The sequence below is a fragment of the Sycon ciliatum genome, chromosome 1 (genome assembly GCF_964019385.1).
Source record: "Sycon ciliatum chromosome 1, ocSycCili1.1, whole genome shotgun sequence".
NCBI classification, from domain to species: domain Eukaryota; kingdom Metazoa; phylum Porifera; class Calcarea; order Leucosolenida; family Sycettidae; genus Sycon; species Sycon ciliatum.
Window position 1 is genome coordinate 67,742,158 of NC_088643.1, and position 14,849 is coordinate 67,757,006.

At 46.1% G+C, this 14,849-nt stretch overlaps 1 protein-coding gene across 1 annotated transcript; it reads left to right on the plus strand.

Annotated features, from left to right (window-relative positions):
• The first annotated feature begins 5,958 nt into the window (after positions 1–5,958).
• On the plus strand, positions 5,959–12,944 carry LOC135805051 (lethal(2)neighbour of Tid protein-like). The gene is made up of 2 exons (XM_065319039.1): positions 5,959–6,423; positions 10,869–12,944. The coding sequence occupies exons 1-2, from the start codon at positions 6,300–6,302 to the stop codon at positions 11,915–11,917; spliced, it is 1,173 nt and encodes a 390-aa protein (XP_065175111.1). The 5' UTR covers positions 5,959–6,299; the 3' UTR covers positions 11,918–12,944.
• Positions 12,945–14,849: the final 1,905 nt, after the last annotated feature.

The window sequence follows — 14,849 nt, forward strand, 5'->3', positions numbered from 1 at the left end:
GTCATTAGTTTTGCAGAGAAGAGTCTGGATAAGATCTATGGTGTCGTCAATCAGCAGGCATATAGAACCTATGGCAAGGATATGGTCATTGTTGCGTCAACTGCTCTGGAACATGACAGAACCATCGTTGGTCCCCTGCAAGAGTGTGTGTCTGCAATGTTTCCTGGCAAGTTCTCTGGCGATGTAGTTAAAACAGTGGCCCGCAAGCTAATTGACAAGGTTTTTCATGCTGTCTGCCAGGAAGTGATTGATTCAGTTGAGCAAATGCAGATCACCTCAGCAGGCAGAACAACCACAAGTGGACTCAACCTCAGAGACAGGATCCATGTTTAGTTTCTGATTATTTCGAGCACTGCACATTCTTCGTATCTCCTGCTGTTAATTTCCTAATGCTCTGTATTTCTTGGTGTTTGCGTGTGCATGCTCCATATGAATCGTACCTCTTGCTGTTGATTTCCTCATGCTCCGTATTTCTTGCTGTTCTACGTGTACATGATTTGTACGGTAACAGTACCGGTATCTCTTGCTGCTCATATGCTCATGGCTCCCTTATCTCTTGCTTTTTATGCACGCAAGCTTCTTATCTCTTGTGGTTTATTTGCGCATGCTTCGTACCAGTATCTTTGCTATGGGAAAAAAATTTCCATTCGTTTTTGATCATCATAAGCTGCTGGTATAAAAGACACAGCACTGCACTATAATCGCCCTCATTTTCCAGTGTCTTGACCTTACCTGATGAGAGTTATTTTACTCGAAACAGCTGTCGTAAGGAACTATTTCCAGTATCGAGCAAATTGATAATGTCCTGCTGTTGGTGGTGGTGTAAGAGAGTTTGTGTCGGCGTAGAGCGCATGTTTGGTGGTGGTGTAGAGAATATTGACTACTAGTATGCTCAAGAGACTGTCTAGTTATGTAGTCTTGGTATGCTTCGTATCTCTTGCTTTTTTCATGCAATTTTTCGTTCCTCTTGCTGTGTGCGTACGGGCGGATGAGGCAAATAATTGTTGCCTGAACAGTCTACACAGTCCTAATGATGACCTTGTGCCCAGCAAAGTGAAATTCTTTCCTGCTCAAAGCACATTGCACGCATGCATGGAGGCCCAGTGTGCGGACGAACATGTAGACAGCAGCACAAGCCATTGTCAAGTAGTCTCTTAGGTCTGAAGCACACACCACAGACCAACATCTGGGGGAAAAAGGACCAACAGGTGGCCAAAGATGTCAGCACTGAATCACATCTGTTTCATAGGCCAATTTTACAAAACAGAATAAAATTGTATCAGGTAGTCTGGTCACGACATGATTATGAGCTTAGAAGTATGAGCAGCCCAATCACAGAAGGCAACACAAAATTCCCAAAATACACTACAAACATGCACGTAACATACAAGGGGCTGCTAGTCCCAAATAAATAATCAAGAAGCAATAGCTGCAGAGGGGCTGGCAGTCCCAAATAAATAATCAAGAAGCAGTAGCGGCAGAGGGGCTGGCAGTCCCAATATTTAATAAATAATCAAGAAGCGGTAGCAGCAGAGGGGCTGGCAGTTCCAAAATTTAATAAGTAAGCAAGAAGCAGTAGCAGCAGAGGGGCTGGCAGTCCCAAAATTTAATAAGTAAGCAAGAAGCAGTAGCAGCAGAGGGGCTGGCAGTCCCAAAATTTAATAAGCAAGAAGGCAAGCCTTGACAGCAACACAGGGGCTGGCAACAAGCAAGCAGACGAAACCAAACTATGGTGCTCTATTTCCGAAGGAGTGGGACATCATGAAGGTCCAATGCAGTGTCACGGTAGTCTTTGTTGGACGGATGAGGGGGAAGGAGACCACGCTGAAGAGTGAGCGTCGCTCGTGCTGTGGAATAGTTTACCGCAGAAAGACGCCCACCAGCAGCTTGCTTGAGCTGTGCAAACACTGTCTCGACCGCACTGCCGGTAACTCTAACAGGAACAATGTAGTAGTCTGGATGACGGCCATTGAAATCTGCACACAGTTCAGTGAAGCCGAACATCATCAGGCGGAGAAGGTCCCATGTCTGCCAAGCTAAGAACATAGTCTGCGAAGGCCTTGAGAATGATTGGTTTGGATGAGACTTCTTCAACTCGATCAGCCAGTCGGAGAAGAACTTGTATCCCTCCTGCATTGAAAGTAGAGGAGCTGACTGGCTACTACAGATGCGTTGGTGTGAGAGTGCTCCCTCTTCAAATACTTTGTTGCAAGCTTGGAGGTACGCAACCGTTGCCTGCACACTGGAAGCATTGCGTGGAGCTGGGGACTCAGCACAGTGTGACTTCAACTCCGTAATGACAAGCTCCTGCTGCATCAATTTAGCAGGGTACACGTTTAGCTTAGTCCACGCATCACGATGAACATAATTCTTCCTGAGGCTCGGTACATCTCTAGGTACACCTCGATTCTGGCGATCACGTTCCCGGTCATACAAGTCAAAGATACTTTGCCAACCAAAGGGCACACCATCTCCAGTCACGAAGCTCTTAGCACCACCTTGACGGGATGAATACAGCGCATTGATCATGTTCTTAAGCTGATGGCTAGGACACACCACGAAGGAAAGCTTGTGTTTGCGCCAGTAAGGGTGATCAATAGAAGCGTTAATGCGATGATCATTGCCTTCCGCCGCAAATGCACCATGAACTCCCAACATAGACTTCACCATCGACAAGTTAGTCGCAGCACCATCGAACACTGCTGCAATTGCCTTGAACCCAAAGCTATGCAGGAGTTGCATAGATTGCAGAAAGCAGGCCATCGTGAACTTGGCATCCAACGACGTGGAGGAGGTATAGTACGGGCCAAACACATCAAAATTCGACGTCAAGTCTCGCCAAATGACCTGCAGCACATACTCTGTGCGATTAGTGTTGTCAACACTGCCAAGCTCATAGAAAATATCATTCAGAGACGCCATATCTTCATCAGTCATGGCTAGGCCGTATATCTCTTCACTCTTGCTATTCCATAGGACCTTAGAGACGACTTTCACCTCATCAAAGATGATCAGCCCTTCACCCAAGGGCTTCAGGCTTCCGCTGGCTTCACTTCGCTCCTGGTGCTGTTGGTAACGTTGCTGTTGGTAGTGAATACCTTCCTCACACCACCCTGGCTTGTCAATTCTTGCACTTGTAAAGTGGTTGAGTGAACGAAGACTCGGGAGTTGTAGTACGCCCAAGTCCTTCAGTGCTTTATAAGCTGCTGTACTGCGGCACTTTACAGCCAACGCCAAACGATACGTCACCATGCTCCACCTGTTGCCACGCAATCCCGTCTTGTTCTTGCTCTGGTCCTTCTTAACTGCATCAATGACCGCCACATCCTCCTTCCACGCATCATGTATGAGGTCACTGTGCTCCGGATTCAGGTTAATGGCTTCACTGAGCTCCTTGCCGAATTTGTCACTAATTATCGTGCACGCCTTGGACATCTCAGAAGACTGACTGTCAGACAACAGAAGCACCAGGCGCTTGTACTTTGCAAGATCCCTAGACGATTGACGCCGATCAGATCGGACATGCTGAGCTCGAGTTTTTCTGCTATTCGGTGACATATACTTGAGTGGTGCTTTAGAAGACGTTTCCGTGCGCTTTGCCTTGACATCCACATCAACACTCTTGGCACGCGTCAGGATAACTTGCAGCTCCTTCTCCAGCCTCTTACAAGCCGAGCACGACACTGTTGACATCGCCTTCATTTCCTTTGGAGCATTCCTGGGGATTTGAAACCAGATCTGGCACTTATGCGAGTCAAAGCGACGAAACGGCATGGACCACACTCGTATTCCCTTTGGCTCATATGGCATGCTACTGTACTGTCCATCAGTGTCATCAAGGCCAGGACAAAACTTCCATCCAGAGGAAGCAGGGAGCGAGGCGAGGTGTGGGTTCAGCTTCGACAAATTTCCACAACAGCTGCCCTCATCCACAAAGCCACCAAAAAGGGCCTCAAACACATATCCACCATTACTCTTGACAAGAAGCCTTGCCACAGGAACTGGGGAACTATGGGCAGAGACTGCAACGTTAGTGGAGGAAGAGACTTCAATCCAAACTTCCTCTTTCAGCTGCAGCTCACAGCAACGAAGTTCAGCATACTCCGGACCCAACTGGTTGAGGTGACGGCGGACATCATCAACGGACACTCTGCAGGGCTCTTGGGCTTCAGTTCGTGAAGCTGAGTACGACAAAAATACCCGTTTGGGTGCAGGAACAAACTTGGAAATTCCCAAAGAAGACGCAAGGCGTTTTGGGGTTTGCTCGTTGCTCGTACTGCAAACTTGTAAACAAGAAGCCCGAGGAGAAAGAGGAGGAGAGGGAGTATTACTAGCGTCAGAAACAGGAAGAGTAGCGTCCAGTCCTGAAGCAGGAGTCTCCATTCTCCGTCACTACACTCTTCCTTCCTGAAACAGTTCTCAACAAGAAATAATAAATCAATTATTTTGCCTTTTGGACATGTTTCTTCACCACGAAGGACACGTCGCGTCACGCGTCAGTGAAAAAAGAAAGAACAGAAAAGTGGCGCAGTTTTCCACCATTTCCTTTCCACGGCTTTTTCGTGTTTGGCCGGTTTCAGTCAGTTAAAATCGAATTTCCCCATCGCGAAACTCTGCCCTCACTCTGCCGTCTTGCGCGTCTGGCGCCAGTTTGTGGGCCAAAGTGCGATCCGAAGACTGCAAAACATCGCGCACGCCGCGCACCATGCAGTTGAACTAGGAATTCCGATGAACCAGATCCCATGAGTGGAGTTGCACACTCTTGTGTAGTTATGTACTCTTGATACTACTCCCTGGTTGGCAGTGTTGCAGACCAGGCAGGGAGTATAGTCAGTAGTCTACTACCAAGAGTACATGAAAACGGTTTTCATGGACTCTTGCTACTACATGTACTCACTGACTACAGTAAGATCGGGCGCCGAAGAACACCTCGCCGAAGAACACCCAGGCTGGAAAACCGGCAAAATTTAAGAACAGTCCAGGCTAGAATTATCAGATTTAAGAACACTTTTAAAATTTGGAACATTGTACATGTCATGTACACGTGTAAACAGTAACTGCTACATGTACAGTCATTCCCCTTTACGACACCCACTAGTTTAGAAGTACTACATTGCACTACATGTACATGTATTATTCGCTCATGCATAACCTTCCTAGGGGCTCCCGTAAGAAGACCATAGGTCTGTGGGAAACACCCTAGTAAAATAAAAGTTAATAAGGCCACAACAAAAAGATTTCGTGTTTCCGGTCGGCCGACCGGGTCCGTTTTTTCAAAAATTATGGAATTTTTTTGGTAGCTTCAGTAGCTAGTAGTACTATTATGTAGTGTGCGTGCAATTTTGTGCAGGCATGTTTTTGTGTCAATGTCAGTACTATGCGTCTATTGATGCTGACCCAATGGTATTGCATACAATTCTCAGAAATCTTTGAACTATGCAATACATCTACTGCGTCCCGCGGTGGTATTCTACTCCACATTCCATGTGTAAATATGTATATATTGTGTATCACCAGTGTCTGATCCAAACTTTCTCAATTTGGCTCATGTCTATGAATACAGCAGGGAAATAAACCTTCAAACCAAAAAAATAATAATTTTCCGACCGACCGGGCGTATTTTTTCGGGGGGTGCCGACCGGAAACACGAAATCTTTTTGTTGTGGCCTAATAATAATAATACCATGTCATGTACATGTACATGACAAACGTCATGACGTCACTCGACTCGCCGCGCGCGTGTGAATAAGAACGGTCTGGCTAGAATCAAATTTAAGAACTTTCCTAGGCTGCGCTCGAGCCCCTGCGTTCTTCGGCGCCCGATCTTACTGTACTCTGGTAGTCTGGTAGTACTCCCTGATTCAGACAGTAGCGAACTAGCGATGTGGCAAAAATTCCAAAATCGATGACTACGTATCTACGGACACTACGTACAATTGTAGTATAATTATTACAATGTAGTGTTACGTACTAGTTATAGGTGCTAGTATTTTTAGACCAAATCCGAAGCACAGCTCGCCTGATCAGGATCACAAGATACTGTACAGAAATATAATAGTAAGAGTAAAGAGATGATGAAAAGGATCATGAAATGCTACAACTAAACCGCTAGCGCTACTGTACTCTAGTACATGTATATGCAGGCTCGACGTGTGTCTGATGTGCTGAAGACCCATCGACCATTTATACAGTCTGTAATGGCGATGTGATCACTCCAATTGGCCAAACATGTAGTAGCACTACGGGCGAAACCGGTGATAACGCGGGTTGCCTAGCGCTATCGCGGGGAATTCTTGGAGATGGGCTGGAGGAGCGGGTTGGAAAGTGCGCTAGCACTTCTTAACAGCGAGAGTGGAAGATGTTTGTTTGTGCTGGTGGAGCTGTTGCTGAACGTGATGTTCATACACCATGGACCCTTCCACGGTAAGCAGCTACATGTACAAGGTCCTCACTGGCCACTGATCATGCACAGAGATACACTGGACACCGTAGGGTGTAGAACGATTAACCCTCATTCCGGGTTGTGGGGTCCAAACGGACCCCAGGGGTCTGGATTTTGGTATATTTTTATTTTCTTTAATGATATCTCCATGAAATTACAGGTATTCCTCAACGACTAGATATGAGAGGTAATCAAATTGTCTGGGTTAGAAGTTCTTGATTGGTTTCAAACTAATACAGGTCGTCCCTCGTTAATACATAATCTCTGGGACTTGACAAATGTTATGTATTAACGGGGTTTATGTACTAAACGAAAGTGTACATAACGTGCTTGGGTACCAGAATTTTTCACTTTTTTCAACTTTTCTGAGTGTTTCTTGCTACCATGACTAGGGAGCGAGATATTCTTTATTCCCTCGATATAACATAAACATTATGTTATAACGGTCACAGTCAGCGACGATTCTATAGTGCACATGATACATGCCCAGTCTTGCCTGTACAGTGTACAGTCACTCGAAAAAAACAGAGCTTTGTCGGTTTGTGATGTGGACTCTGATTTCTGAGCTAATTGCGCCCACAAGTAGAAACTAGAACACGATGTGTCTCCACTGGAAGGCCAAAAGACCAACAAATAATTATGTACTATTGAGGTAGGTGGCATGCGGGCACGGAGAAATGTTATGTACTAACGGGGTTTATGTACTAACGAATTATGTACTAACCGACAAAATTTGTATGGAAGTGATCACGTTTCGTCCGGGACTTGAGATTTCTTATGTACTAACGGGGTTTATGTACTAACCGGACTCGTATTAACGGGGGACGACCTGTACTTTCAATTTTATTTCGGAAATCATGCGTGGGGTCCGTTTAACCCCAGAAACCTACATCGTAGTCAGGTACAATAGGTGGTATATTGTTGATCACCTATGGCTTAGCTCTCCTCAATTCATTCATACATCGATGTCTAAGGACCAAATCAGAACCCTGAAATCATCTTCCACTTGAAAAGCACAAGGAGTGTCTAAGATAACCTCGCCAAATTGTGTACAACATACACCGCAAAGCGAAAGACGCAACGGTGCCTCCCGGGGCAATTTTTCTACCCATAAGATGTCGCCTGCAGGATATATCATCTGGCTTTCCAACAAGCCTGCCTGCATCACCAATGAGAAGGCATCCAGGCATCTCACAGTTTTCTTGGGGCAGCTCGATACCGACTTTGTGAATGCTCGTATTCAGTGTCGCGTTGACACATGTCACTACCTCCTTGACGAAAGCCAGGGAGCTTGATAATGCTTAGATTTCTAGAGCTTTCTGCCCCTGGTGCTGCTCCAGGACAAGTCAGTCGCCGAAGGTATACTGCGATGATAAATGCAGTGATGCAAGGGTGAACCACTTTGCATGCAATGAACATCGCCGACACCCACGGTCAATTGGGTACTCACTACTCGGAGTGAGGGTAACATGGATGCAGCTAACGAGGTTCACCCCCTTGTTGGGCATTAGTTGTGAAACTTACCACCTCACCCTCGGCGTTAAGTGCTGCATCTACCACCCTGGTATAACCAGGCATGGTGGTGGCCTAGCACGAGCGACACTTCCCTAAGCTGGTTGTGTTTCTGAACACAATTGTAAGCCAGTTGTAACGCGAACGTGCGAACTTTACTTTACTTTTTACTTCTACCCGGGACATTTGTTCGTGGAAACAAATGCAAAATAGACTATGCTGCGACATGTGCCTCCAACAGGTGGAGGGGGGGGGGGGGGGGGCAGCTTATAGAGGTTATGCGATTACATCACTATGATCAGTTGAGACGCTTTGGCGAAGCTGCGGCACAGTGTGACAGTGGTGCACTAGCGACTCGCAGTGCCCACAAACGGTTTTGTTGACTCACCCCCATGAGATCATTCGCAAAACCCCTGTACCATGGTGCGACCCCTGAAAGTATGGTTCTTGTGTTTCAAGATTCATGGTGACGTCATCATCTGTATGCATCTGCGTGTGCTCTCATTGCTATAAGTATAACTATACTGTAAGACATGTTCTTATAACGAGTCGCAAATTTAACGATTGTCCAAAATTCATAGGTTAACGAGAAGATATGTTAACGATCTTGCAGTATTCTGCCATATCCACACACAGCATATATGAAGCAGTATGGCCTCAACGAAACATATTATAACGAAGAAATGTCATCCGTTAAAACGTTAGATTTGCTTCCTCGTTATATATACATGTCTTACAGTACTTGAGGAAGTCGGTAGATGCACATCCAGTGCACTTGCAGATTTGAATGTTCCTCGTGCGATTGGCATACATGGTATGTCGTACATTGTGTGCACATGGCCGCACGCGCACACACACATACACACACACACACGCCACAGATTTGCATGGCCGAACTAAAGTGCAGCGATAGCTATGCTACAGTAGAACTACCATAACAACTAACTGTTGCTTGTGCTGGCACCATTCAACAGCGCATTGAGCTGAACAAGGGTCCGGATAAAGTCCAAGGCATGTGTTTGTGTTCAAGTCACATTCAAACAAATACGAATGTGAGGAGGGACTGGCACAAAGTCAGTCTGACCAGCTGTTTTGAGCCGCACAGTCCATGCGAGCATATTTCAACTCTGGTACCACGTTTCTTCCGAACCACACTTCGATAGATGACTGGAGCTAATGTCCAACTTCATGCTGGATGGATGGGACACTAGCAATTAGTGGGAGAGGTTGTAGGACGATGGCCAATTTCTCGCATGCGAGGCACAATATTGCTGGCACATGCTCTGGGTGCTGATCATGCTAGTGATGATGTAGACAAATGAGGCGCCTGATTTTAGCTGGTGGACTGAACTTCGGGGTGACCCTGGTAATACAGTCGACCTACCCTTATAACGATAACCTCTATAACGATATTACCCTTATAACGATATTTTTCTGCCAAACCAAATCACTCCATTGACTTTTGTATACAATGCCTTACCTCTATAACAATATTGCTATAACGATATTACCCCTATAACAATATAAATTGGGCTGACCAATCGACATTTTCCATTTTATAACAATATCCTGCGAGGAATATGCACAGTCCACTGTCAAGGTAGGGCAAGCTTCACTTGATAAGTCGCTGGGACATGACAAAATGCAATTGGGGCACCAGTGGGCACCTTGCCATGTACATGTACATATTGTGCATGTACATAAGTTTTTGACGCTATGAAGAGTGTAAAAAATGAACTAAATTCATGCATTATGACGTACATGTACAGTATGTGTATGAATGAACCAGTTACCCTTATAACAATATTACCCTTATAACAATATTTCTTGGTCGGACGCAAATATCGTTATAAGGGTAGGTCGACTGTATGGTGTTTCAGGAGAATAGGCAAGCAGATGACCTGTTCACAAATGCCGATACATGTACATGTACAATGATTGCATCATCATTTCCAGTGTTGTCAAAGTAAAACCGTGACATACCGGTACATGTATCTAGTTCAGTCAGCTGGTGCCAGGTGTGACATTCAGGAGTGTTCTGCCAGGAATGTATTTATCAGTTTCTTATTTTTGGGGACAACATGAGCAGGATATTGATTCATTCTAATTTACTCCCGGTGACCTGACAGTGCTCCAAGAATATTTGAATAGGAATTTTCAAGTTTGAAGTTTCCAAAATATACTATCACTCCACCAGACCTAGTGCATGAACATGCTAAGACACACCCAGATGGTGAAAGTGATTGAATTTAATACCGCTGCGAGGGCTAATCTCATCTGGGTCAGCAGTGTCTGCCATTGCCTGGGCAATGCCTCAGGAACCCCATGACGAGGACGCTCTTTTTAGGCCGGGCACGCATGATGATTCGAAGGGTACCACTCATTGAATACATGTACTGTCCTGCTGATTGAAGTCCGGTCGTGTGAGTAAAGTACGCGCCAGGCACTGTGCAGCCCCAGACCCGGGAACACTGGTATGTGAACTGGTGCAGGGCGCAGACTTGACTCGCACGATCGGAGTTCATGGAGCCGCGCTGTGTATCGTGAAGAGTATGCTATACATGCATCTACATTCGCTCGATTCAATGAATTGGTATGCGAACAAATGATTGTGAAAATCGGAGTTCGTCACATCACTCAACTGACTGACTGGGACATGTGAAAACTGAAAAGTGCTAAAATCCGACATACAACGAGAAACTCGCGGCAATGACTGTATGCATGTGTTTGAAACCCAGTGGACTTTCACTGCATTTCGGAAGTGCTGACTAGTCAAAGCTAAGAGATGTGCTAGCTGCAGTCACTCTGTGAGTACAGCTAAACAATGGCGCCGAGACCGGCTATGGCGGAAGTGTCTCAGTGCCATGTCCGCAATGAACCTAAAAAACCTGCTCTTGTCTTCTTGTCGTTGCAGCCATTGATTGGAAAGCGTACATGGACCAGATTGAGATGATTGAAGCTGGTGAGCATGATTACATGAAGATCAAGGGACGAACTGGACCACTGGTTTACCCCGGTGGCCATGTTTGGCTACATTGGCTGCTGTACTGGCTGACAGGCGGCGGAAAGGCCATTCTCCTCTGCCAGGCTCTATTTCTTGTTGTTCAAGTGCTCACCTCCACCTTTGTGACGTCCTTGTACTGGCGGTACGTTCCGCAGCCATTCGTGACCTGCTGCATGTTTCTGTTCACGGTGCGATGCCGCAACGTGTACGTGAATGGTCTGTTCAATGACTGCTGGGCTATGCTGTTTGTATACATGGCTATGTGGCTGGCAGTACGCCACTCCAGATGGACATTGGGCTTGCTTGCCTACTCTACCGCCGTGTCCATCAAGATGTCCGCGCTGCTGTTTGCGCCAGGCATGGCCGCAGCAGCTTTCTGCGCAGCTGGATCTTTCTCAAAGTTGGTCCGGTGGTCTGTGCCCGCTGCTGTTCTGCAGATCTTTGCTGGTGGAGTGTTTCTAATCAAGCACCCTCTCTCCTACGTACACCGTTCCTTTGAACTGGACAGGCAGTTTTTCCATTTCCTCTCACACAACTTCAAGTGGCTACCGAAAGATATCTTCTTCTCCCGTGCATTCCAAATCTCCCTCTTAACATTTCATGTGGCGCTACTGGTCTTCCTCTGCGCACACCGCCGCTGGCTTTCTACGCGGCCATCGGACAAACAGGCACTGCTTGCAATCATATTTGTGTCAAACTTTGTTGGAATATGCTTCTGCCGCAGTCTCCACTACTCCTTCTACTCGTGGTACTTCCACACGCTGCCATTTCTGGTGTCCTACGCTGGCTGGCCATGGCTGATGCGCTATGCCTATCTCATCATTGTAGAGCTCTGCTGGAATGTGTGGACGCCCTATCGTGGTGATAATCAAGATGGTACTTGTGCATCTGCGAAAGCATCCCTTGTTCTCACCTGCTGTCATGCTGTCCTCTTGATATCCATATTGTTACGCCGCTGATGGTTGTGATGCTAGCAAGCGGCAGTGTTTCGTAGGGTTTCCAATTCCATCTCGATGAGCCGGCTACGTTGCTGTGTGATGATGACTCCAACCCATAGGCTGCCTTTCCAAAGGAACTAGTCCAGTGCATGTTTACAGCATCTGGTCCGCCAGGCCTTACAGGCTCGTACTATTGCTGGCCAGGATGTTGCCGATCCTTGGCATGAGTGCCTTGTTGCGACCCAGGACATATGGATAACATTGGTATTGCTGAATGGATCACATGCAGCGGTACATGCAGGTGTAAATTGGCGCACTACTAGTACATGTACTATGTAGTAGTGGTGTGCAGCCAATCTGTTCTCAGCCAGAAGGTCTCAGGCCAAGGAGGTATACAACATTCTCCAAGCAAGCTCTTGCAACCCTGGCAATGTGTTTTTATGCTGGCGACAGTCTTCATATGCCAACCACTGCAGTTTGCAGCAGAGCTACAGTATTTCAAGGAGAATCAACTGAGCTGCCAGGACGGTGATCGTTACTCATTCAACCAGAGAGACGTACCTACACCAGGTTTAGGTGACTCCCTGCTGCCCACACTGAATGTGGCTTCAAGTCAAAATGCGCACTACCTGCGGCCACCAAACTTGACAGCCCCCGGAGTCTGCCTAAACTCCATACTGTGTCTGGCAACGGCTATGTCAACTGCCGGGGTCAGTTAGCCAAACCATACAGAAAGTCAGAAACCCTCCTGGAGTAGTGTGCCTATGAGCTAGGTGAAGCGATGTGCATATCCAATACTCAATAGCTGTCAGATGTGTGACCCATGTGCTGATTACTAGTACATCACACCGTGTACCAGTGTGTCGTCACGGATCATAGTTTTCTGCTAATGACTGAGATTGCTCAGCTCCGGGTCACTTGCACATGTCACAGTTGTTCTACTACTGGCAAAGCAGATGGGAAACAGTAGCTTTTTACTGGTTGAATTTTTAATTATTTGTACATTTGTCTGATGATTAAGCATGAAACTCAGAATAGCGACAAACTAGCCTTGCTTGCCCTTGTTGTTCTGTGTGATACGCATTGCCTCCGTAGTGTTGAGCACTGTCAGCACACTGGGTGCATCCTCCGGTATTTATTTATATGTAGCTAGAGGCGGTAGTGATCACAGGCCATTTATAATGTACGAAGTAGTAGTTAGATAATATATTATTACTTGTATGGCTATGGTTGGCGCCTACGGTAGTGTGTGAAACTCGAAAAAAGAAGAGTTGTAACTACTGAAAGTCTACAAATGTTCGGCCCATTCTAATTTCAACCTCCCAGGGCTAAAACCCATTTTGGCCGCATCAAATTTTCGGCCTGTACTGCTCCCGCCTGTGTATACAGCTTGAACATGTATGTATACACAGACACACTGAACCTTGCAAAACAAAACTTCGGTCGCAACAAATTTTCGGCCAAACATGACCACGCCGAAAATAAATACGCGCCGAATATTAATTTTGTCTGTCCCTCCAGGAACTTGCGATTCCGCGGCCGCGTTGTTTTCCGCGATTTGAACAAAAGTCCGTGATATCCGCGATATTTGAAAAATCATCCGCGTTATTGTAGAAAACTGTCCTTGATACTTGAAAAGCACCGCGATATTTCGAAAAGCAACCGCGATATTCGGGTCTTTCTTCGATGTTGTTTAGTTCTTCAAGCTCGTCAGTAGTTTACTTGTGAGATCGACACCAGAATGGAGAAGTTTCTGGGCAAATCAGCGGCTGACAAGTCACAAAATAATGCTCGCGTCGAGTGTTGTCCGAGGATGGAGGAAAGCTGTCTTGCAAGCTCCTGTCAGGCAGTTGAACACAGTCAGCGCAGCACACGTTCTGTTTTGTCATGCACGATTTATGCTGTACGACTTGTACATCGTGCACCACTACAGTACAAGTACCAAAATCGGCCGCAATTTCCGCAATTTTACCACAATAATCTCGCAATATTTGACAAAATCCGCAATATTCCCCGCAATTTGTGGCATTTTACCTCGCAACTTTTTCCGCGATATTTCCGAAATGTCTCCGCAAGTTTCTGGAGGGACAGTTTTGTTGACTTACAGTGTAATTTTGGTAGTTTAGCCTCTTTTCGCAAACAAAGCCAACATACTAGTACTCGTAAGCATTGAAATGTAATGCTTCTTCTTCTTATGTTACAAGTACACATACTGTATTATAACAACAGGTACTGATTCAGTGATTGTGCACGTGAGGACGCATCGGAGCTGGGTTGATAATGATAGCATCTCGTCTTACAAAAACTACGCGTCAGCTCTGCACTGTGTACTATGGCTTGCTTACATTGTGGTTGCCTCAGCTGGGACTCAGCTGCGCGTTAGTTTGTTTTGTCAATGTGCACCAATAATGCTGTGTGGAGTCTAGGAGTATGATGGGTTACTAGCCGGACCGCATGAGCACATTATTTATGTTGTGAGGCAATCAATCTCTCTAAACGTTCTGTGAATGGCAATGTGGGTATCAGACTGTTTTTGTTTTGTTTTTGTCTACATCACACAGTTCTGCACATCCTGCCCTACGCTGTAGCAAGAGTACTAGTATACGGGTTAGGTACCTTTTTTATTGCAGGCGCCTGAGGCTGATACTCAGCCATCTCAGGCTCATGTTGCCATGATGGGTGTTTAAAATGTTGTATGAGCAAAGGTATAGTGATTAGTGTATGTTTGATCATACACCAGTCTGTATCTGTAACCACATGTGCAAGCCTTCCAGTCACTTCAAAAACCGGCTTATTATATATATATATGACGAGTTATGTTGCATGGCATGTTGCATGGCATCTTGTGGTGACGTACTAGTATTCATATAATTGACAGCTACTGAATGTGACACACTGTAACAGGGGCTGGGCCCTCCCTCAGCCCAACCACAAATCAAGGTTGCCTTGAGTT